Raw genomic sequence first — 22876 nt, forward strand, 5'->3', positions numbered from 1 at the left:
AATAATTCAACCTCTCTTTGATGTTGTGCTTTTTTTTTCGCGTCTTTAAAAACTTTCGCTTTGTTTTAATTTTATACTAAACATCCATATGTTTGTTTTGCTTTGCTAATTGTAACTAAATGATTAAATATGTAGAAATATTTTAAATTTGAGTTGAATTGTAATTTATTTGCGGTGATTTATCCAGAACTTAGTGTTTTTTCTACTTTTAGTGTTTTAAGAAACTTGCTCTTTTCCTTTTCTTATATTTTATTTTCTTCAGTCTTTTATAAGATAATTTCTTTATTGTTGTAACTACTTTATTTTACTTTTTATCGTGATTTTTATAATACAGTGCTTATTCACTTATCCGGACAGTTTTGGTTAGAAGAAAATTCAAAAATTTTCAATAGTAACTACAAAATTTCATTAAAAAAGTTTCACAACTTTTAAAATTCCAAGAGTTTTCTGCTGAAAAACGTGGAAAAAGTATAAAAACAAACATCAGTTATTTATTTCAGTAAAACTTCAAAAAAAAACTAGTTTGTTAGGAGTGATATGTTTCCGTTAAATTGACTTTAAACTTAGTCAAAGTTTCTCGTTTTCTTTCTGTCTGTTTTTTTTTTTGTTTAAAAAGGTTTTTTTTATTGTAAGAGATAGGTTTAAATTATTTTTTGTTTTTAAGGATAATTTTAATTTATATTTTCTATCAAAAAAAAATTAATCTTTTTGAAATTAATAGTTAGGGCAGGTGGAATTGCAATTGATGAATTTTACTTGCTTGACCCTTAAAAAACGCATATAATTGCAGAGGGTCAGTAAGTCTGATGTTTTTCTACCTTAGAAAAAATAAATAAATTAACCTTAAGTTTAGCTTTTATTCTTTATCATTTTATTATACATTACTCATAATTACTATGTATTTGTTTTTACCATAACACTTTTATTATGCATTGCATTATATGCAGCAGTTATATTATTATATGAAAAAAATGATTTTTTGTACATTGGTTTATAATTATTGGTACAATGATTTATCCGGAACTTTAGTTATCCGGACATGTTTACAGAAAAACCTTGCCCAATGTGTCCGGATAAGTGAATAAGCACTGTATACTTTTTTTTATATATGTATAAATTTTATGCTGAACTCAGTTTGACGTAATGATGTCAAAATTTTTAATAAGAATTTTCTCAGTATGACAAACATAATACTAATTAAGTTTTACTTTTTTCACTTGATGTTTATTTACTACTAACAAAATCAATTCTATAATAAAACAAATATTTACAAATAGATCAGTAAATTTTCAAACAGAATTGTGTATATAATAAACATAAAAAACACTAACGGCCAGCCATAATGACGTATAACATAATGATTTTCCAGCACTATTTTTCGGCTGCAAAGCTAACGACTGTTGAAAAATACTGTATAAATTATAACACTTGCAAAAAACTTATTCCTATTAGTGTATAAAAGTTTACTACATATCGAAAATTATCTATTATTAATTTTACTCCTTTAAGAAGTTAATGTCTTTTGGGGCTTCTTTAATGAACGACTTTTCCTGTAAAATTTCTACCAATTTTTTACAGGGTGGGTAACTTTTGAGGCAGTCAACGTTTCCAACCATGATTAATTTGTGCTTGGATCTTGTTACTGCCACATTCAAGCGTCGCCAATCATCTAGTAATCTCTCGTGGCTGTCTTCCTTTTATCAAAAATTAACATTTATCAATATCTTTTAACACAAAAAATAACTATATTTGTAGAAATTGAATAACAATGTTACTTAAAAAATGTGTAAGGGCTTACTCTTTTACTTGAAACTTCATTCGCAACGAATGAAATCAGTATGACACTTTTATCTCGGCCCTGATATTTGTCGACGGTGTTAACTTCAATTTTTTCGGCCTCGTCTGTGAAAACAGTAATTTAAAAACTAAACTTAATATCATACATAAAGGTTTTTTAAATAAATAAAATACTTTTGAAAAATACGTATTTGAAATTTATATCTTGTAATAAAATGCTTTTATTTTTGATTATAAAAATATGAATTACCGGTGCAAGAAGCGAGGCTTTTCTTGACAGCTTCTAGTTGTTTTCTATATGGAGAAACAATTCCTATATTTTGTGGGGAGCAGCCAGCCTAAAATGCACAACAAAACTTGAAACAGGTTAGAAAACTTATAAGTCAAAGTGGTAAGTGTCAGTAAACATTTTAGAAGCGTAGCGTAGTTTCTTCAAACTTAATGCTAAAGTTATAAAAAATATTGTTGTACAATTTTATGGCACCTTTTACATCTGATGATCTTAAATATAATATACTCATTTTAATTAAACTCAAATGAAGTTCAAATATTTAAAATCCACTTCTAAGCAGGTAATTTTAAAACATATTATAGAAAGCTATGATAGAAAAATTTTTTTTAGTTACACAAATAATAAACCACCTTGATAAAATAACTGGATATAACTGAAACAAATTCTGCTTCGTATATGTTTGAATTTTTCTGATTCTCTTTATTGTTTACCTCAATAATCTGAAAAGTAAGTACCGAAAACTTATTAAAAAAAGTTTTTAATGTGTAATAAATTTGACTTAAGTGTCTAAAAATTATGATGATATACAAAAAAAGAAACAATTTGTCGTCAAGAAATAATAATATTCTATCTTAACATTGTATATAACTAATCAGAAAAGTTATTATTCATTGAATTAAGGTTCGATCATTGTAAAAGAGAAAAATACATATCAAACAAATTTTCTCACATTACTAGTATCATAAAAATGAACTGGATAATCTGGGCTGATGCAATCAAGAAGCCATCTGTTTTCATCTGAAACTTCTACTTGATCATATTTGTTCAATTTCAATCTAGATTGTGCAATTTCGATTTTGGCACATTCAAGTTTCCCTTCGTATGTGAGCATGTTGCTTATATCCATTATTTCTCTGTTGTAGTAAACAAAGAAGCTTTAGTCTTATGTGTATGAATATCATTAACTTTAATTATAAATATGCTCTGTACAACTTGTTATACAACTGTATTACATTTTTTAACAGTGTCATTATTTTTTTTGAAACTCACTGATTCATTCTATACTGAACATTCAATTCTGAAAGCGAAGATTTCTGAACTGACAGTCTTCTAAACAGACTTTCGTCTGCTCCTATTTCCCTTTAATATAACAACAATATCACATATAAATAAATTAAAATGTCAATTAAAGTATATCTAATGATAAGTTAAAATTTAATACAACCTTAGTTATATTTGTATTTTCCAGTACTTAAACTTAAATACGTAAAAAAATTCAACTTTATACTAAAATAAAACTTTATTTTACTGTAAAAAAAAATTAAAACTTATTTCTAAAACTTCAGTTTTACAAAAACAAAAAACATAAAAAACATAATATATATAAATATAAAATAATAATAAACATTTTATAAAAGAAACATAGTTGCTTTTATAGTCTTAACTTAGGTAAAATAAGTAAGTGATCTATTTTTAATAGTTTACTTGTATCTAAAGTATCATGATTTAGAAGTTGAACGCATATGTTATACAAAAACAGCTTTAGAGCAAAACACATAATTTTAAAGTCTGCTGGATAAAGAATAGGTTTAGCTCAAAACTTAAAAAAAGGTGAACTAGTTTTTAATATGTTAGTTGTTAGTATTTTAAAAAAGTTTTGTGAAAAATTTACAGCTTGTTTGACTTTTTTTTTTAGAGAAAAGTATATTCTACAATAGTGAGACTTAAAAAACTGTTGATTACCAATGTTTAGTAAATTGGGCACACCAGATCTCCACGAATATTAAAGTTTAAATTAAGCTACTAGATATATGGTTTGACTGTCTTTGTTAGAACAAAATATATGGTTAATTTGAACGTGTAAAAATATAACTCTTAAATATAACAAAATAAGTTAGTAAAATATAAATAGAAACGTACCCATTTAAAATATATGATTGCTTATTTTTTAATATGTGTGTATTAAATAAACAAATATCTCAGTACACATCTTAATAATGTTAAATTATCAAAATACTCATAAAAAAAAGTTTAAATATACCAGATATTTTTATTAACAAATTAAAAAAATTAAGTTGTTGGTTAAATTATAATAAATCAATGTAATACTAATATTATACTATTGTGAATATTTTCATACGAACAGAACATACAACACTACATAACTAACTTCGCTTGACTACTGACCACAAGAGGGGGCAGTTGTTTGTGGTCACCGACCAAGACGAACTTGTTGCTATGCAACAGGGGAGCTATGCAAATCGGCTGGCTTATTTGAGATGCTTCGTCGACGATGCAAACGTCGAAATGAGGTATGATGGGTACTATGACGTCATTGTCCAGTTTTGAGCGTGATGCAAAGAAAGGGTGCGACGAAACAGCAAGACAGGTGCATGCTACCACTTCCTGATGTACAATTTATAATTAGTTTACTTAAATTTTGTACAACTACTAAAAAAATAATAATATGTAAATAGTATTGGTTTTTTAACATAAGTTACTTGCAAATCATAGAAGTATAATTTATTAGACAGTAGTAACTACTTTTATTCATAAAAGTTTTAATAGACACAAAAAACTCAATAGAATCTTTATAACTCACCGCTTTATCATACAAGTCTTTGAGCTGTTGTGGATTGTCGAAATTCTCTGAAATAACTTGGTCACAGTAAGGTAAAATGTCGGGATGTACTTTACTTCGCTGTCCTAATCGCAGAAAATTCACCTAAAGAAAGGTTGCAAAAGTTATAATGTTATTCAATTGAATTACTCTTTTAAACCTGAAAAAAGTACTCATTTTTTTACAGTTTTTAAACTTACGTTATAGTTTTTCAGTTTGATGAGCAGGTTGTCCACTGCAGAGTGAGTGTAGGAGGAGTAGAGGATTTTGTAGCCGAGGAGGAGCAGTATCCGGATCATGACAGCGATCACTGTTGTCTTGCCGCTGCCTGGCGTACCTACGCATGCAAACAAGTTCAAAAAACAGTAATACTATTTAAAAAAATTTAAAACTTATCACTAAACTTATTTTTGATTCATTAAAAAATCAAATGTTAATAATTTCTTAGTTTTTGTTGCTTGTTTTTAAAGTTTGTTATAGCTGCTGATAAATTTTTATTTGCGTATCGAACGATTGTTGTGATATGCAAAGAAAAATTGACTTAAAACGCGTCTTAAATGAACATAAAAAACAAAAATTACTTGAATGATAGTTTTAAAATATTTATAAATAAATGATAAAAAAAATCATATACTTCATACTTATAATATCTTTCATTAAAACTAAGTTATAATGTTTTAATATACACACACTCTTATGTTCAGCAATCAAGTGTGATTTTTTCCTAGATTATTATAAAATAAAAGGCTTATACAACTCTACTTAGTTTTTAAAATACAGAAAAATCTAATTCATTTCTACTTGAACATATTTTCAATTTATATTATACTATAAAAGCTTAAAAACTGTGTCTTATCTAGTTTTGCAAAAAATTTTAAGAAATTATCAAAACTTAGCTTAACAAAGTTAGTTTGTATATATTAACTTTTTTAATTTAAACTACTTTAAAAAAGTATACTTTCAATGTATATTCATGTTATTATTAGATGCCTAACAATTTTTTAAAACAGTTTATCAAAACACCAGAAGAATAAAAACCTTTGTGTAGTTTTTTAAATAAAAGTATCCTAAACTACCAGAATAATATTTTGATTGTTAAAACATATGTATGTCTGCTGCATAAATTTAGTCGAAATAAATTTACACAAACAATTTAATTTTAACAGTGCAAAGTTTAAACTTAATTATTAGCAACTTCTTGTTGTTGTTCTTTTAATTAACTGTTCTTTTTTATTATATTAAGATCAGATTAACATACTTAAGATGTAACAGATTTAGTTCGTTAGGACAATAACGTGAACTTTTAGATTTATTTTTTTGTTTTAAATAATAAAGTTATTTCCTTTTTTGTTTACTTATATGTTATATACTTAGTTTAAAAAATATTTTCATTTAAAAAACAAAAACTAAACAGAACATAGAAAAAAATGTTGTACCCCTAATAACACAAAAATTAAAAACTGATAGAAGTTCAAACAGATTTTTAATTTTTGTTAATAATTAAAACTCCTTGTTATAAATTTTTTCATATGGGTAACAAAGTGTACAACTTGAAATAATAAAGTATATAAAATATTTTTTTTAAACAAAAACCAAATAACTATAAAACGTTAAATGAATTCGAATAAAAAATTAAAAAGGAATAAATAACACTGATTTCTTTCAAAATCAAATAAAAAACTTAAAATCTACAACAAACTAGTTTTTAACTTAATAATTACTAATAAAATAAACCGAAACTAAAGCAACTAACCCACGACAAGAGTGTAATCACTCGATTGTAGAACTTTTTTAATCGCTTGTCTTTGTGTTCGATTCAATCCTTTCAGAAGTCTTTCTACTTCTTTATTGTGGCGTCTGTCTATCATGCCCAGCCCTTTTTCAAAAGTAGGCTCCCTAAAGTTTAAATTTAACAATTGAATAAAACTTTAAGCCTTTAATAACAATTTGACACAGAAGTTAGAAAATTGTTGCTTAACTCAATATCTTATTCAAAAAGAGTCACAACTCTAAGCTTCAATGTAATATTTGGTTACAACTTATTGAAGAAAATTACTTTAAATATTAAAAAAAATCATAAGCCAGTGAGATAAAAATGTCGTAATTTAACTTTAAAATGTCTATACACTTTTTAAAGTTCATAATTTAAAAATACAATGTTTTATTTACTATACATAGAACAAACTGTTGGTGTATGATGAGCCTTCGTAGTTTTTTACAATGAACTTGGTTTGTTGTGAGCAAAATAGACAAATTGCTGAGAGAGTTTTGCAAACTCGTGTGACTCGCCCATATATATTTGTCGATTGAGTAGTGCATCTTCGTACCATAAGAAGATAAATCTCTAAAATATAATGGTTAAACTTTACCGTGATCGTAGAAAACTGAAGAAAGTTAATATGTAAATTTTCTCTTAGAAAGTTTATTGAAATACTCATAATTAGTATATAAACAGTAATTGATGCTATTAGAAAAAAATATAAGTATGATAGATTGTATAGTGGTTTCAAATGCTGTTAAATATTGTTTAGAATAGGCTTATACGCCTAATTACATAATAACTTATTACCTATTTATGTTAAGTTCATTACTTCTAAACAAATAGTCTTGTTTTCATTGTTACTAACAGTTATGAAATATTTTTATAAATAATTTTTGTTCACAGTATTTTGCATTTATTTTGTAAAAATAAATATAAAGACATTACTTAATTTGGTCACATGAATACTCAAATTAGACAGTTCTATATGTGAAAATTTAATTTTTAAGCGTCAATATCTTTAGAAAAATAAGCTCATGTAACTCTAAATAATAACATTTGTATGGCAAATTGGAAAAAATTTTTTTTTTATAGTTAGTTCATAATAACTAAAAATTACCATATTTCAATAGCTTGAAAACTTTTTTTCGCCTATCCAAAAAGTTAATTTAAATTAAAAAAGGGGTTTAATATAATAAAAACTAACAAGACTGAAAAGTAAAAATATATTTATAGAGAAAATTTAATTGCCAGGTTTTGAATTTTCGTGCACCCATTAATTCTGACAGGTTTACCAATCTTCAAAGCATAAAAACAATTTTAAATCTAGACTGAATTTAAAAACTTGAAACTGAAAACATATTGAAAATATACTAGCTAAAAGGTTAAAAATAAAATTTTAATAAAGCTAATTAAATAAAACTAAATAACAAGTCTTCAATTAAAAAAACCAAATGTCAATAAAACAAACTAGCCAGTGATAAAAAAAAAGACTGAATTGATATGAGTGAGTTGTAGGCTTGTTTTAAATGTAAAATTTAATTTTAACAATCTCTAGCTATTATTTACTTGATAAAACTGTTTAAGTATCTTAGAGGTGTAAAACATGGGAACGGGTCAAAATTGCACAAAGATAAATTTGCACCAAGGGTCTATTTCGCACGGAGAGTTATTTTCGCACGAGAGTAAAAACAAAACAAAAAGAAAAAAAGTTACTGACCGAGGGTAAGGGTTAGGGGTAACAGTAGTAGTAAAAAAAAACTAATAAAAATTATTATTAAATAAAACAAGAAAAATAAATAAATAAATATAAGTTAATCAAAAAAAAAAAAAAGAAAATTACCGACCGAGGGTAAGGAATAACAGTGGTAGTAAAACAAAAAATAAATAAATATAAACCAAATTAAAAAAAAATATAATCAAAATAAAATTAATAAAGAAATAATATACAATTGAATATTCAACCCGTGCAAACATGTCTCCGTGCAAAAGTATCTTCGTGCAATTTTGTCCGCTCGTGCAAATTTGACACCAACCCGTAAAATATACCTATCTATTTTGAGAACAATGAAGTTTCTATCTATTTTCTGAATGTAAGGGTATGCAATGGCCGTAAATGATGGCTCGCTTCCACTAAGCACCACCATTTCGTTCTCCTGAAAATTTTCAACTTTTTCCTCATCTGTGCCTGTTCTGAAAAGTTTTAAAATTTCATTCTAGTGAATACAGTCCATAGTTTTTAGGTTAGTTAATAAACTTAGAACAACAATGTCTAAAAACTAAAAACATTTATTTTTTAACATGCTTAGAATTTTTTTAATTTCTTTTAAAATATTTCCAGTATATAATACCTAGTAGTATAAGCTTAGATATAGTTTTTCAAATCAAAAAGAAGCTTGCACAACCGTTTACTTTTGTCTTTCAAAACTATTAGCGTCAATATTGTGTACATTATTTAAAAATGACTATAAATAGGCTCTAAACTAATTATATGAATAACGTAATTTTATTTACTATAAAATCAAAGTCTTACGTATTCTGATCTTAGGTAACCACGTACTCAAAACATACTTTTAAACAAAGTTATGTTATACTATGAATTTAAAAATTCACAGTTACTAACAATTGAAATGTCACAAATAGTCTTGATCTAGAAAATAACGATATGAAATTGTTAGAATTATTAAAATATTGTCCTATTTTTTATAATCAAGAGTAATGTAAAATTTAATGATTTTACATTATATGTAAATTTCAATATAGTATATAGGTAAATAAAAAATTTGTTAAAATCAAGAAAAAAATTGTCTCTAAATGACAAACCTTACTAACCAGTAGAAAAAAAGAAACCAAAACTTTTTAAGTTTTATTTAAAAACATACTTTTAAACAAAGTTATGTTATACTATGAATTTAAAAATTCACAGTTACTAATAATTGAAATGTCACAAATAGTCTTAATCTAGAAAATAACGATATGAAATTGTTAGAATTATTAAAATATTGTCCTATTTTTTATAATCAAGAGTAATGTAAAATTTAATGATTTTACATTATATGTAAATTTCAATATAGTATATAGGTAAATAAAAAATTTTGTTAAAATCAAGAAAAAAATTGTCTCTAAATGATAAACCTTACTAACCAGTAGAAAAAAAGAAACCAAAACTTTTTAAGTTTTACTTTTATTTAAAATCTTATAAAATGTTAAATGAACAAAGGTTGAAAAACTGTTGAGATTAAAATATAAAAGCACTTATTTTTGATTTTATAAAATTAAGTTATTTTTAAATTACTTTTGGTTAATCATGTTCTTATTTTCTAACTGTTCTTGTTAAAGTTAATAGAAAACGTACCTTTTGAAAGTATGTAAGAAGAAATTAGAGTTTTCATCTCTGACAACTGATGCAGATAATTTCATATTCGTAATACAAGTTCTTGCTTTGCTCCTTGAATTAAAAAAAATATCAATAAAAAATATTGTTGTCTTTTCAAATTAAAATTAACTGTAAACAAAAGTTAAAATGTAAACAGTATGTTTTAATTCAAATAAAAACCTTTCATTGGGATTTTTCAACCAGAATTGATTAGAACTGTTGTTTTGCTCGTTTTTACACATGTGTTCTAATAAAACACAAGACATCCAATGACGAAAATAACTTATTTCAATTGATTCTAAACTGCTAGTAAAACTTTCTATTTGTTCTTTCATGTCTTTGCTATGTAACGCATTATTTGGAGAAGATCTACAAAATAGTACAAATAAAGAACACGTCGCTTCAAACTAATTTGTTCTAACTACAAAATTGTGCAAACTTGTAGACGAGAGCACAGTTTCTGGCCTGGTCACAATAACTGCACGTTCTGTTATCGTCAGCGAAATCTGGAAAACTAAAGTTTGTTTTCAGCTCGTTCGGTTTTTCCCGTGTAAAGCTGATCACTGACTGCTTGTAAACAGCAATCTACATTGTGAACGTTAAAATTTTTAAAAAATAAAATTATAGCAGAAAAGTTGCAAAATTTGGACTATTCAAGGATATTTCACATTTTCATAATAAATAAAGTATGTGTTTAACGTGGAAAAACTTGGCAACTCAAACAAATATTCAATCAAGTTTTATTATAAGCCTTCATTATTCACTTTGTTACGAAGCTGAACAATTCCTCTTCTATCATGTGTCTTTAAAGGCACCGTTGCCAGTTTTGCAGTTTTTAAGTAGAGAAGTAGTCCTAGTTGAACTGGTTTGTACTCGCTATGTTCACTTGATTGCTCTGAAAATTTTGACCTCCTACTCAAACAAAACATAGAATATATTGCAGCCTGAATAATTTTTTTTTTCACTTTATGTGTATCTGAAGATTACTTTAGAACAAACTTACTGACTATTTATGATACTTAAAACACAAAGTATACAAAAATTACCATTAATTTTTAATTTTAATACTCTACTTAAACAACAATAAAGTTGATTTTGAAAAAAAAACCATAGAAAAAAACTGTCTTAACTCTTTTCTTGATTTTTTCTATGTTTTTTAAACCAATTTTATTGTATGTTCAAATCATTCAAAGATGTCCAACTTCTTATATAAAAAGGCAGACTACCTTCATACTATTCATTATATTTAAATAAGTAACATATTTTATACACATAGTCTTTTTTTGAAATATTAAGAAACTTTTTATTAAAAACATTTATTTTAACTTTTTTATGATAAAGGTTTGTTTTACGACTAAAAACCATGGTATTTGAAAAAATTGAATATGAAAGCTTTAAGTTGAAAATAGAAACAATTTCAATTTTCAACCATATAACCATTTACTCTTCGATTGATCATTATTTTATGTTGTAGTTACAACAAGGCGAAAATATAATACAAAAACAAAAACTTACTTGAATTCTATGTTCCATACTCACGTTGTCTCTACCAGTTTTAATTTCAATCGGGAGGAGAACCTTGTCAATTTTGTTTGATTTGCAGTTTCTCACATGCAAGTTCGCTGTCACATCTATTTTACCCTTTAACCCGTACAAATGAGACCAAACATTTTCTTCAATATCCACAACCTGCATTAAATTTGAGAGATGTTTTGATGTTTTTACAATAACAAAAAAAAAAAGTTTATAAGTCTTTTATCTTCTTACCCTTGTTGGCTATTTTTAGTTGTTAACTAGCTTTAGGCTTTAGTTTAAATCTTTACTATCATACATTTCAAGTTTATAAAAAGTATATGTTAAGTTCAACACACAACTAAATTCAAAACTAAATAAACTTTTGTCCTAAATAATTTGAAGTTGTTTGATTGTAAAAATACTCAGCAAGTAAAAAAAAAAAGAGTAGGTTTTAACAAATTTTTTTTAAAGAAATTTTGTGTGCTGGAAGTTAAATTCTATAAATAGTAGGAAGTTTCAACTAAATTGAATCTACAAATTGAAAACAAGTTTAAAATACTTTAATGTTTACCTTTTCTACATGAAAATTAGCATTGCATTTAATAAATTTGTTGCCAGAATTTTCACTAGGAAAATCAGCTTGTAATCTACCCCTGGCTGAGTTGAAACTTTTTCCATTTAACATGGAGTGTTCAATAAGCCACTTGTTTATTTGTGGAACGTACTCAAGAACTTCTTCCATTATCTTTTCTTTGGTTGAATACAGCACAAGCCTGAAAGTTTAAATTGTACAATAGTTACTATAAAACTATTTGTTTCAAATTCATCAAAAGAGCATTGAATGTTAGTTTTTTATTGTTTTTTGTACACTAAAAGCAGAAACAGTAACTTACAAATCTGAAAGGCTTGTGCTACTTCTAACAACTTCCTGAGCAATAGCTTTTATTTGTTTTTCACCCATCAATTTGTTTTTACTAGTAACGACAAGCTGAAAAACTTCGTGGAGTAAACTTCCTAGTAGCATGCAAGAGTTAGGTTTCCCTGATTCAAATATTTCTGTGTTCTATAAAGTTGTTCAAAACTGTTTATTACATTTAAAGATATCTTATATATCATAAAAAATTATCATACTTGACAAAAAATAAAAATGATGATACAAAAATGTATATGAACTAGTTAATTACACAATTCTTGAGCACAATCATTTTAAAAAATAACTACCTGCAGAAAGTGTCAGTAAAAATTTTTCATAAATGTGATACTTTTTCATACAATGTCCACATAAATTTTCCACAGCAAAAAAGCACCACCAAAAATAATATTCAAGAATGTACAACTAACTTTAAAAATATCGTTGAGAACGGCTCTTCTCGGGCACCTCAGTGAACTTGCAACTGAGGTGGAGCTGATAAGGACATCGGGATGAACAACGATCAGGTTGTTTGTGCCGTCCACCGTCACATCAGTGTCGTGTATCACGTCCCCTTCTGTCGTCATCAAGTTAAATATGCCACCCTTTTCGACTTTTAAGTCACCCCTGTTTTTGTAAAGGCATTTTAGTTTGTTTAAAAAAAAAAAAATTATTTAAATGAAAATGCAGCTTGAAAACAAAACATTAGTTATATGTTTTATTGTAGTTTTACTTTTTTATTAAAACCTAACAAATTTTGTTTGTACTTGTAGTCACATTAAGAATATAAAAATATTTAGTTGAACACTATACAGCAGTTCTCAAGCTGTTTGGTTTAGCTGTTTGCTTTTGTTTTCTCTAAAAGACTCTGGCTCGCCCACTGGAAAGCTGACAAAAATTAACCTAAGAAACCGTTTTAGGTTTTTATTTATAATGTATAAACATTGAAACTCAAGCAGCTGCATCTAATTTAATACTTGAATGGGATTCAACAAATTATAAACAAAATGAATACAACAAAATGGTACAATAAGTAAAATGCATAAATTTAATTTTTCGAGTTTCAATTACAACAATTTAATTGTTATAGTTTAGGTTTTGCTTTAATTTATACATTATTACAGTATAAAACTATATAAGGCTCAAACATATACAAACATACTCAAATCTATATTTAAAGTAAGTAAACGCATAAAAATATCATAACATAAATCAATACTTACTCTAAATGGACAAAAAAAAATTTAAAGGCATAAAGTTTTGTAGTATAGTACCATTACTTATTTTATTAGTTTAAAATAAATTATGCGTATTAAATATTCTCTATATTCTAATGAATATATGTACACAATTCAAGTTTGCTAGTCTTTAAGGCAAACGACTAGGTTTGAATATATGCATATAAATTCTTGTTCTATTTTGGATCTACTTTTGGTAAGCTTTAAAGCTTCATTATAATATAAAAACTACTATTCCTTAAAAAAGTTTGTTTTAGAATTAACGTAAAGTCAAAATATTAATTTTCTTTATTTTCGATTTTGACTAGTATATACTTAACTTCATTTTTACATAATTAAAAGAGCAATCTGTAAATAAATGCCTCAATATTTATGTTTATAAAAAGTAATGAAACGTTCATTTGTTATACTCAAGTATAGCTGGCTGCGAGGCGGAAAACCTTACTAAATAATTAAAACCAACACTCTAACATGAAACAGTAGTTCATAAGCTACGTATAAAATATCAAAGTACTTAGAACTTAATCAACCCAAACTCATTTCAATGTTAAAAGTAAACTAACTACAGATTTTTTAAATCTTTAAAAATCAAACTAGCCTGAGCTAGTGTAAGTGTGTCATTATCAAGCAAATTATTAGTCAAGTTGACCCAACTAGATCATTATTATAGTTGATAATTATAACATGTTTGAAGGTTATAGAGTCCAACTTGTTTATATAATATTTTGAAACTCATTGATCAATTAAAAAATAATCATAACTTTAGAACAATTTTTTCTGATCTTTCAAGCGTTTATATGTTTAAAAATAGAAAGAGTTTTAAACAATGTCATGTATAAATTTTAAATAATGACTAAGGTTGAACTTAAAGTATGTACTCAACATATAATAATTTAACATGTATTTTCAAAGCTTCCTATAATAATTTTAATTAAAAACTTTAGTTGTTTTTAGCAATACAAAAACAGTTATACTATATATAAATTTTAATTAATTTTAAGTGATATAAAATACCCTGAAAGTTTTTTACAAAAAAAAATTATACAGAAAAGTTTTATTTCTAATTAATATGTTCAGTTACTGTTGAAATGGATAAAAAAAAAAAAATAATAAACATTAAAAAAAAGTTGTATATACTTATGTTATAGTCTTACTCTTAGTTTCAGAAACTGACAATCCAGAAAAAATAAAATTGTTTTAGTTTTAAAATGCCGAAGTATATAGGTACATAAGGTAAATTTGTTAATTTATCAATTATACAAATAGACTTTATGAGCATAATACAAAATTAGTACTCTTTAAATTGTTTAAACAAAGTCTGATTCAAGTCAGTTAAGAAATTAAATTTCTAATATCTGTCCAATGATAACCACTTAATTATTATATGCTCTCAAAAGCATAGAGTGCTTAGTTAATCGGCTTAAGCATAAAAACATACAATTTAAATGAATACATGCAAAGTTAAGGACAAAATAATTAATTCTAAAAAGCTAACCACTGATCTTTCAGATAAATATTGTAAATTTTGGAATTTTTGTAACAACAGTTTTTTGCTTGTATATGAACCACTGGTTGGTTGTAATCATCTCTCCAAGCTTGTATATTAATTGCCTTGTAGCGATATTTAAAGAGTTCGTAGCTGTAAAACAGTTATATACTTAAATGTAAATATGCTTTACTTTTTCACTAAGTTTACCAATTAGGTGGTTTACAAAAAAAAAAAAATAACAATATTACTTTTATACTATACTATAAGTTAATTTTAATGTATTTGTGTACAGCAGGGGTCAGCACAACCTTCAGACTGCAATGTAAATTTATCAAATTTTTTTTCTTTATAATTAAAAAACTTAAGTTTTTTCTTGTAGAAACTTATAATCTACTAGTACTTAAAAAATTACAAATGACTGTTGATTAGTTACTGCTTACTTAATACATTTTTAGTTCAAAAAAGTGTTTTTTTTTTATTACTACAATTATTTTATATAATTGTTGCTAGAAAAAACATTTTTCCATTTGGTGTGACCTACAAGAAAGTTTTTTTAGAAAATTGGCAAATAAATTATAGTATATGATCCTTAGTGTAGAGCAGGGGTCGGCAAACTGCGGCCCGCGGGCCACATTAAAATTTTGTTTCAACTAATTTAATATGTTAATATTGTCGAAAAAAACAAAAATTAAATTTTAGTGTTATTATTAAAGGATAATATATTGCCTAATTTTTTGTTTAAAAAAATTACCTTTAAATATGTTTTATAAAGCACATAAAAAACGTTCCTTTTTAGACCTGCAGACCCTTGGTGTAGAGTTGTAGCATGTGTTTATCAGAAGATAGGAATCGATTAAATTAGGGTGAAAAATAGGAACATAAAGTTTAAGACAACAGTTTCATAGAGACTTATTTTTCAGATTTGGGAAACCTGAAGCAATATGTAGCGATATTGGACTAGAATTAATGTCTGGTGCAGCAAAATAATTTCTAAAAACCTGTGACATTATGTATCAAATAGCTTCTGTTTTTATCTAAAATCAAACGTAGAGCAAAAGCAGCTATCAAACATGACAAAGGTTGCTAAGATCAAATGTTGATGCACCAGGAAGACTGGAAATTGATAATTTTCAAAGTGTGATACTTCATTTCAGAAACATTCCTAATATAATTTTCAAGTATTCCCAGCTAAAAAGCATATGTATGTCAGATCAGAAACATTTTCTTATTGTTAAACAAACTAGATTAGTTTTACACAACTGCAACTCGATTCACATAAAGGAAAATATGGAAGATCATAAAATGGGTGCTTTGTATGAAATTTGTAAAATTAGAAATGCTAAACCAGAAAGTCGGGAGTTTGCAACTTCTATTACTGTATGATATTAAAAATGTCCTTTAAAGAACTAGAGTGGCGCTCATTGAAAAAATAGGAGTTAATGGTTCATGGAGACTCACTCAGAGAAAAGAAAGTTTCTAAGATTGTACAATGTCATTACCAGTATTGATTCAAAGGTTTTCTATGGTAGGTAAGGAAATCTATCAAGCCACAAACTTTGTGACTGTCCAAATGATGTCTAAATGAAGTTGATGATTTTGATCATTCGTATTTTGCCACTACTGATGAACCAACTGCAAACTTAGTAGAATGAGAAAGTGAGCTAATTACAGGTCCAGCTGAATAAAAGCATGCTCCTATTTTAATAATTCGAACAAAACTAAAAAGCCACTTGCCTTATGTCCATTGAGGGATTAAAATGGCTAGAAAGTGAAGTATTTGGTAATAAAATCAGGTAATAACAGTTTTTTATTAGTCCTGAATGATTAAGGATTAAATTCTTGATAACTCAAAATTTATTTATGTATGTATTTTCATTGCTTTTTGATAAAGACTTACTGTTTAAAGTTTTTTAAATTTAGCTGCACCTAACTATATCTAAATATTAATAAGTATAATTATGTATTATAACTTTGTTACTTTTTCATTCTCTTTCTAAACAAACAAATCTTCTTTAAATGAGCTAGAAGTGTAGAGTTTTGTAGCTCATTGTAAAGTTTTTCATTTTATAAATATTTTTGCAGATCACTAAATATTTATAATGAAATTAAGGCCATAGGGGGGGTAGAAGCCATTTTTTGACCAAAAATAACATATAGACTTATATTATAGTAAATTTCATAATCTTTCAGATGCTTTTTTTAGATTTTAAAAATATTAAGTAACTTTTTTTTTATGACCGGTTATATAAAGGGTTGTCTTTATAAAGGGTATATAAAGGGTAGTTTTAAAGCCGTTTTTCTCGAGTTTTTAAAAAGGGCTTTAAAATCTATCTTCTCCTTCATTTTTCAAGCAATCTTCTTCAAATTTTCAGGAAATGTTCCTTACATTATGAGAAAAAAACGTTATTTGTGAATTTTAATAATTTTAAAGAATAAAAATTTTATGACAAAAAAAAAAAAAAAGTGATTTTTTATCAAAAAAATTTTTTTTTCAAAAAAAAGGTATTTTTACTTGAAGTTTTTAAAGTCACAAACAACGTTTTTTTGTTATTGTATAAAGAATAGACTGTGAAAGTTTGAAGAAGATTGCTTAAAAAATGAAGGAGGAGATAGATTTTGAATGCATTAGTCTTTTTTCGCCGTTTTAGTTTTTCCTTCCCCATAAGGAACCTGTTATGCGGCCCGACTTTGGCCGGTCATATCTCAAAAACTAATTCGAATTTTTAAAAACGGTAAAAAGCAACTTGAAGCTTAGTGAAAACTCTATAAAATAAGATCAACTTGTAAAAAACATGGCCTACCCCCCCTATGGCCTTAAAGGCAATAATTATAGAGTTATTCTTTAACCTTAAACGTTTTAAAACTATACAATTTGGAGAAAATAGAAAAGAATTAAAAACTATTTTCACACTAATGCAATTGATCATATACATTCACTGATTATTTTTATAAGCTTAAAGAAGTAACCAGAACAACATAAATTTTAACATAATATTAAAATCTTTAAATATAAGGTATATCATTCTATTTTTATAAAATATGTAAACTATATTGTATAGCATAAAATCTTTTTTATTTATAGTGTTTGAAGTACTAAACTTTAAAATTATTTTCTTAAAAACTAATTGTAAAGTCGAAACTCATTGTAAACTCAAAAACTAAAAGTAATCGAATTTTAGCATTAAGATAATTCTTTAGTAGTGTTTTTATACACATAGAAAAATATCATAGTATAATGGTTTTTATATTTTAAAACAGGTAAAACATGATTAAACTTATTGACATACACAAACTTGAGGTATATGAAGTACATTTATAAATTTAGTTTTTGCATACTGTATTTAATTTTAAACGCACAATAAACTAACTTCAAATTAGAGTCTATCTCATTAGTGTCTTCATTAAAATCATCTAATTCTGAAAAAGACAAATCTGTAAAGCTGTCATCTAAATTTTCACTTTCCAAATTTTGAGTAGTTTCTACATCAGTTTTATTTTCCACTTTAAGGTTTTGAATTATTAAACCATCTAGTTCATCATTTTTTGAATTTACGGCAGTTTTACAAGCACTTTTTCCTTTAATTTCATTTTTATTTTGTTCTTTGCTTGGTTTTATATTTGTTAATGGCTGAAAATCTTTTTTGATGTTTTTAGAATCTGTCTTGTTTATATTTTTGGTATTTACAGTTTCAACTATTTTAGTTTTACTCATGGAAATTGCTTTTTGATTTTGTGAATCATTTGACTTGTTTGCTTTAATTGTTTGTGTATCCAAATTAACATTATGGTTATCGTCCAACTGATCATTTTTTATAAAAATTTCATTCTCATTAGATAATTTCATCCTCTTAGCTTGATCTAAAGTATTAAGAATGTCTTATATATCGAAATAATTAAATGATTACAAACTAATACAATGCTGAAAATATATCAACATTTGTTTACAACTAAAAGTATCAAACTAAACAAAAAGTCATGACACAATGTTTTTTTAATGTTTAATAACACATAAATTTCTAAAAAGCTGCTTTACATATACTTGGTTACATATATACTTCCTAAAAACTAAAGAATTTTTTTTATTACTTTTTTGTATATATATTAATTTTTTTGTATTATAATTTATGGTTTGCATTTTGTTTGCGAAAAGATAAAGCCATATCAGGTAAATTACATTTTATACAATTTGGTCTTATTTTGTAAAAATTTAATTCATTACAAGGTGTTTTTTAGGAATTTTTAATATTCAAAACTATTTTTGAAATATAGTTAACATTTGGAGAGCACAATGGGTTTTTTATAGTAGAAAACTTTACTGTAAATAAAAAGAATCTGATTTTTCCTACAGTGGTTGAGATAAATACCTCAAGTTTTCAGGAAATGTTCCTTGGAATATTTTTCTAAAACCACTTATAGAGAATTGTTAAACTTATAACTAATGCTATTTCTAAAAAATAAACAAAAGTAATTTTTTCTTCTTGTTTATATGTCACATAATTCTTATTTCAATTTTTTTAAAGTTGATACAACAGGTTTTTCTAAACAATGCGATGATTAAAATTAGTTTGAATACTAAAAAACTGTAAAAAGCAATTTGTGCCTTAATTAAAACTGTAAATTGATAAACATAGTTTAACACTGTTTTTAATTTCTTAAACCTTTTCATATTTTTGATTTTGACTTATAAATGCACTAGTTTTAGTTCATCTTAATACATAAAAAAAATCTGAACTTATTATAATTTCAGTTTTTTAACTTAAAGTAAAAACAAACACGTTCACTTTTTCTTGTATTAAAAAAAATAAATTACCATGATAATAAGATCAAATCGAATTTAAACTCTAACTAAAAAAATCACTTGTTTAAATGTTTAATTTAAGTTTTAGATGAACTTTCATGTACAATTAGAAATTAAAATCAAATTTATCAAATACTAATAAAAAATATTAAATATATTGGAAAGTTCATTAAATTTTATACTATATTATATCAAATGTTTTAAATACCCTTTTCCTTTTCATTAGTTGTCAAGTCTATTTGTACAACTTTTTGTTTCTGCATCGGTTTTCTGACATTATTTTGAAAATCATCATCATCATCACTAATTTCGATCTGACTTGGATTCTTATTCACGTTACTGAAATTAAATAAATTGTAAGCTATTTAAATTTTAAGCTTTTTTTTTGTTTTTTGAAGAAAATGTTAAAATAAAAAACAGTTAAGATGTTTATAACAAAAAAAAAATTTCAATGTTATTTCAACAATCAATAGTATACATTATAATATATTATTGAAACTTTATATTAAAATAAAATTTTATTCTTAACTTATATATTCACATAACAAACACCTACTATTTTTAAATATTTAATTTTGCATGTAACAAGGATATTTGTTGCAGAGAAAACTCTTACCTTACTGAGTAAAAAAATAATAACCAGATGTCATTTCAGTGCAATTAATTTTGCAAATAATTTTCTTATTTTAGGTTTCAAGAATATATCCGGGTTGCCAAATGTTTTTGTAAATTTCTTCCAGGCTTGAACTTTTTTTGGTCCATTTTTAGTATAAAATTAAATTAAAGGTAAAAAAATCATCTTCAATAGTTCAACAACATCAAAAATATACTGTAAAGCTACTTTAAATATGTTTTTTAAGAAAAAAAATACATGTTTCACAATTTTTTTAGTTTTTATGACATATTTTGTTATACCTTATCAGAAATTTGTTACTTTAAATGTAAAAAAAAAGTTTAAAATTTTAGGTTTTTTACTGGTTTTTATTGAAATTCCAGCATTTAAAAAAAAATATCTTAAATTCTAAGTTTTCTAGGATTTTTTTGCCTAGATTGTCAAATTCCAGGTTTTTCCAGGGTTACAGGTTCTTGTTAACCCTGGTATGTTAAAAGCTTGTTGTCATAAATATTAACGCTCCTGTAGTCAAATTCTGTTTTGTAATGTCTTGAGCTTAGTCATAAAAAATTTTTGAAATATGTCACTTTTGAGTCCGTGCAAAAATGTCCCTTCATGCATTTTTGATACCAACCCCAAAAAATAAATTATAAAAGTATGTTTTGTTGTAAAATTAATATTTTGGCAAAATTGTTTAAAAGCTACAAATTCTTCTATTTGAAGTTATACATGTCAAAAATATAATCACTAAAACCAAGTATGACTACAAAAGTTTCAAAACATTATTTATAAGTAAAAATATTTTACTGAAAAAATTCCCAAGAGATCAAATAAAAGCAACTAATTTTTTAAACCGTGAAAAAACTAATTTTAGTCTTTATCAAAGTTTTACTTTACTTTCTTTTAATTAAAATGTTAACTAACGACTTTGAAGATGTTTTCTTTAAGAAAAAATCTATTTTTCCCCTATTATTTTTATTTGCGACTGAAACTTTGGCAATTTTTCCAAACTTAATAGCTGCAATGATAATAATTTTAAAGACAAATATTTATTTACATAAAAGTACATATTTCTCTAATGAAACCTGTTAAACGTTGAAACTTAGTAAACAATATGAAAATTAGTTTTTTTTTTGTTTGTTTTATAAACAAAAGTAATAAGTATGTGTTTTAAAATATATGTCAAGCAGTAAAAGCATTTTAAAGAACATCTACTTCTAAATATTTAGATATTTACATCATATAACATAATAAGTATTTTTTTTCTTTTTTTAATTTTTGTTATCCAAACAATGCTTTGCTCATATAGCTCATCAGTGCACAAACTAAAATTTAAAAAAAACATATTTTAAAGTCCAGAAAAAAGGTTAGGTGCTACTTGTATGTAAACAAATATATAACTAACACAAAATAAAACTTTCTTTTAAAAAGATAACAAAATCAAGTTATTAACTTAACGTTAAAGTAAAATGATTAATTTAGTAATAAATGACAAAATTGTAACTATTAGAAAAAATATGGGTATAAATTAAATAATTTTTGATAAACATGCATATCAGAGGTTTAGACATTTTAATTTAAACTGTTTGTTTTAAGATTAAGAGCTGTTTATTTAAAAACAAAAAACTATGTAGTATATTTGTTCTCCTTGTAAAGTTAGAGATCTTTCATTATTGTCTTTTCAGAGCAATCAAACGTACAACACAATAAGTAATGTAAGTGCTACATAAAACACGCTTCAAGGTCATTAACTTTTTAAGCAATTGTTCATAAGATTTTTTGTTAGACTTGTTTTAAAACTTAAACTTATATTTTATTATTTTAAAACAGAGTTACACAGTGTGCATAAAAAGTTAAAACCTGCTACAAAAGGTTGAAAATAATTCTTAGATTTTGGTTTTTAGTATATACAAATGTTTAAATTGAGAATTTTAATGTTAAAAGTAAAAAAAAAAACAAATATTTTTTTTTTGCTATTCCTGTGAACGTAGTGTTAATTTACTCTTATATGTAATATTTAAACGCATATTTATAGCTTTAAGTGATACCTTCTCTCTATACTCTTAATTAGTCTATTTTTGAAATTTAAAGCTTAAAAAAATATTGAACCTTTTTCTAATTTGGTACTTTTAAGTTTTTTTTTATAGATATTGTTTGAAGCTTTAAAATCTATTTAACATAAAAACAAAAAAAAAAGACAAACTTAAATTTTAGATATATATGTTTGTTAGATTTCTCCAACGACTGAAGTATTGTTAGACAAAACATTACTTTTTATAAAAAAAATAAGTTATTTTAATATAAAAAATTTGTAACCTGGAGACTTTTTTATAGACTTCCTTTTTCCTCCCATTTAGAATAACCAAATACAAAGTAAAAAATATCTTGAACAATATATCTAATGCCTTTAATTAAACTAAGTTTAAATATCAATTACCATTTTTTAATTATTTAACAACTCTACTTACATATGTAAACAGATTAAAATGTCTAAAAATTTTAACAAATAAAACAAAAGATTTATTTTTC

The 22876-nt window shown here is 25.3% G+C and overlaps 1 protein-coding gene across 1 annotated transcript; it reads right to left on the reverse strand.

Annotated features, from left to right (window-relative positions):
- Window positions 1–1419: 1419 nt before the first annotated feature.
- Window positions 1420–22752, reverse strand: LOC145840277 (DNA replication ATP-dependent helicase/nuclease DNA2-like). The gene is made up of 25 exons (XM_082947476.1): window positions 22664–22752; window positions 21272–21365; window positions 19943–20073; window positions 18305–18794; window positions 14943–15086; window positions 12641–12836; window positions 12193–12362; window positions 11871–12072; window positions 11300–11473; window positions 10549–10728; window positions 10224–10369; window positions 9965–10153; window positions 9764–9856; window positions 8458–8601; window positions 6835–6993; window positions 6403–6545; window positions 4850–4986; window positions 4632–4754; window positions 4200–4435; window positions 3080–3169; window positions 2760–2943; window positions 2440–2529; window positions 2048–2135; window positions 1799–1902; window positions 1420–1694 (listed from the first exon to the last, which is right to left on the reverse strand). Exons 1-25 carry the CDS (start codon window positions 22698–22700, stop codon window positions 1497–1499), a joined length of 3942 nt encoding a protein of 1313 aa, XP_082803602.1. The 5' UTR covers window positions 22701–22752; the 3' UTR covers window positions 1420–1496.
- Between the last annotated feature and the right edge of the window lie 124 nt (window positions 22753–22876).

Source organism: Thalia democratica, chromosome 7, assembly GCF_965202585.1.
Source record: "Thalia democratica chromosome 7, ktThaDemo2.hap1.1, whole genome shotgun sequence".
NCBI lineage: Eukaryota > Metazoa > Chordata > Thaliacea > Salpida > Salpidae > Thalia > Thalia democratica.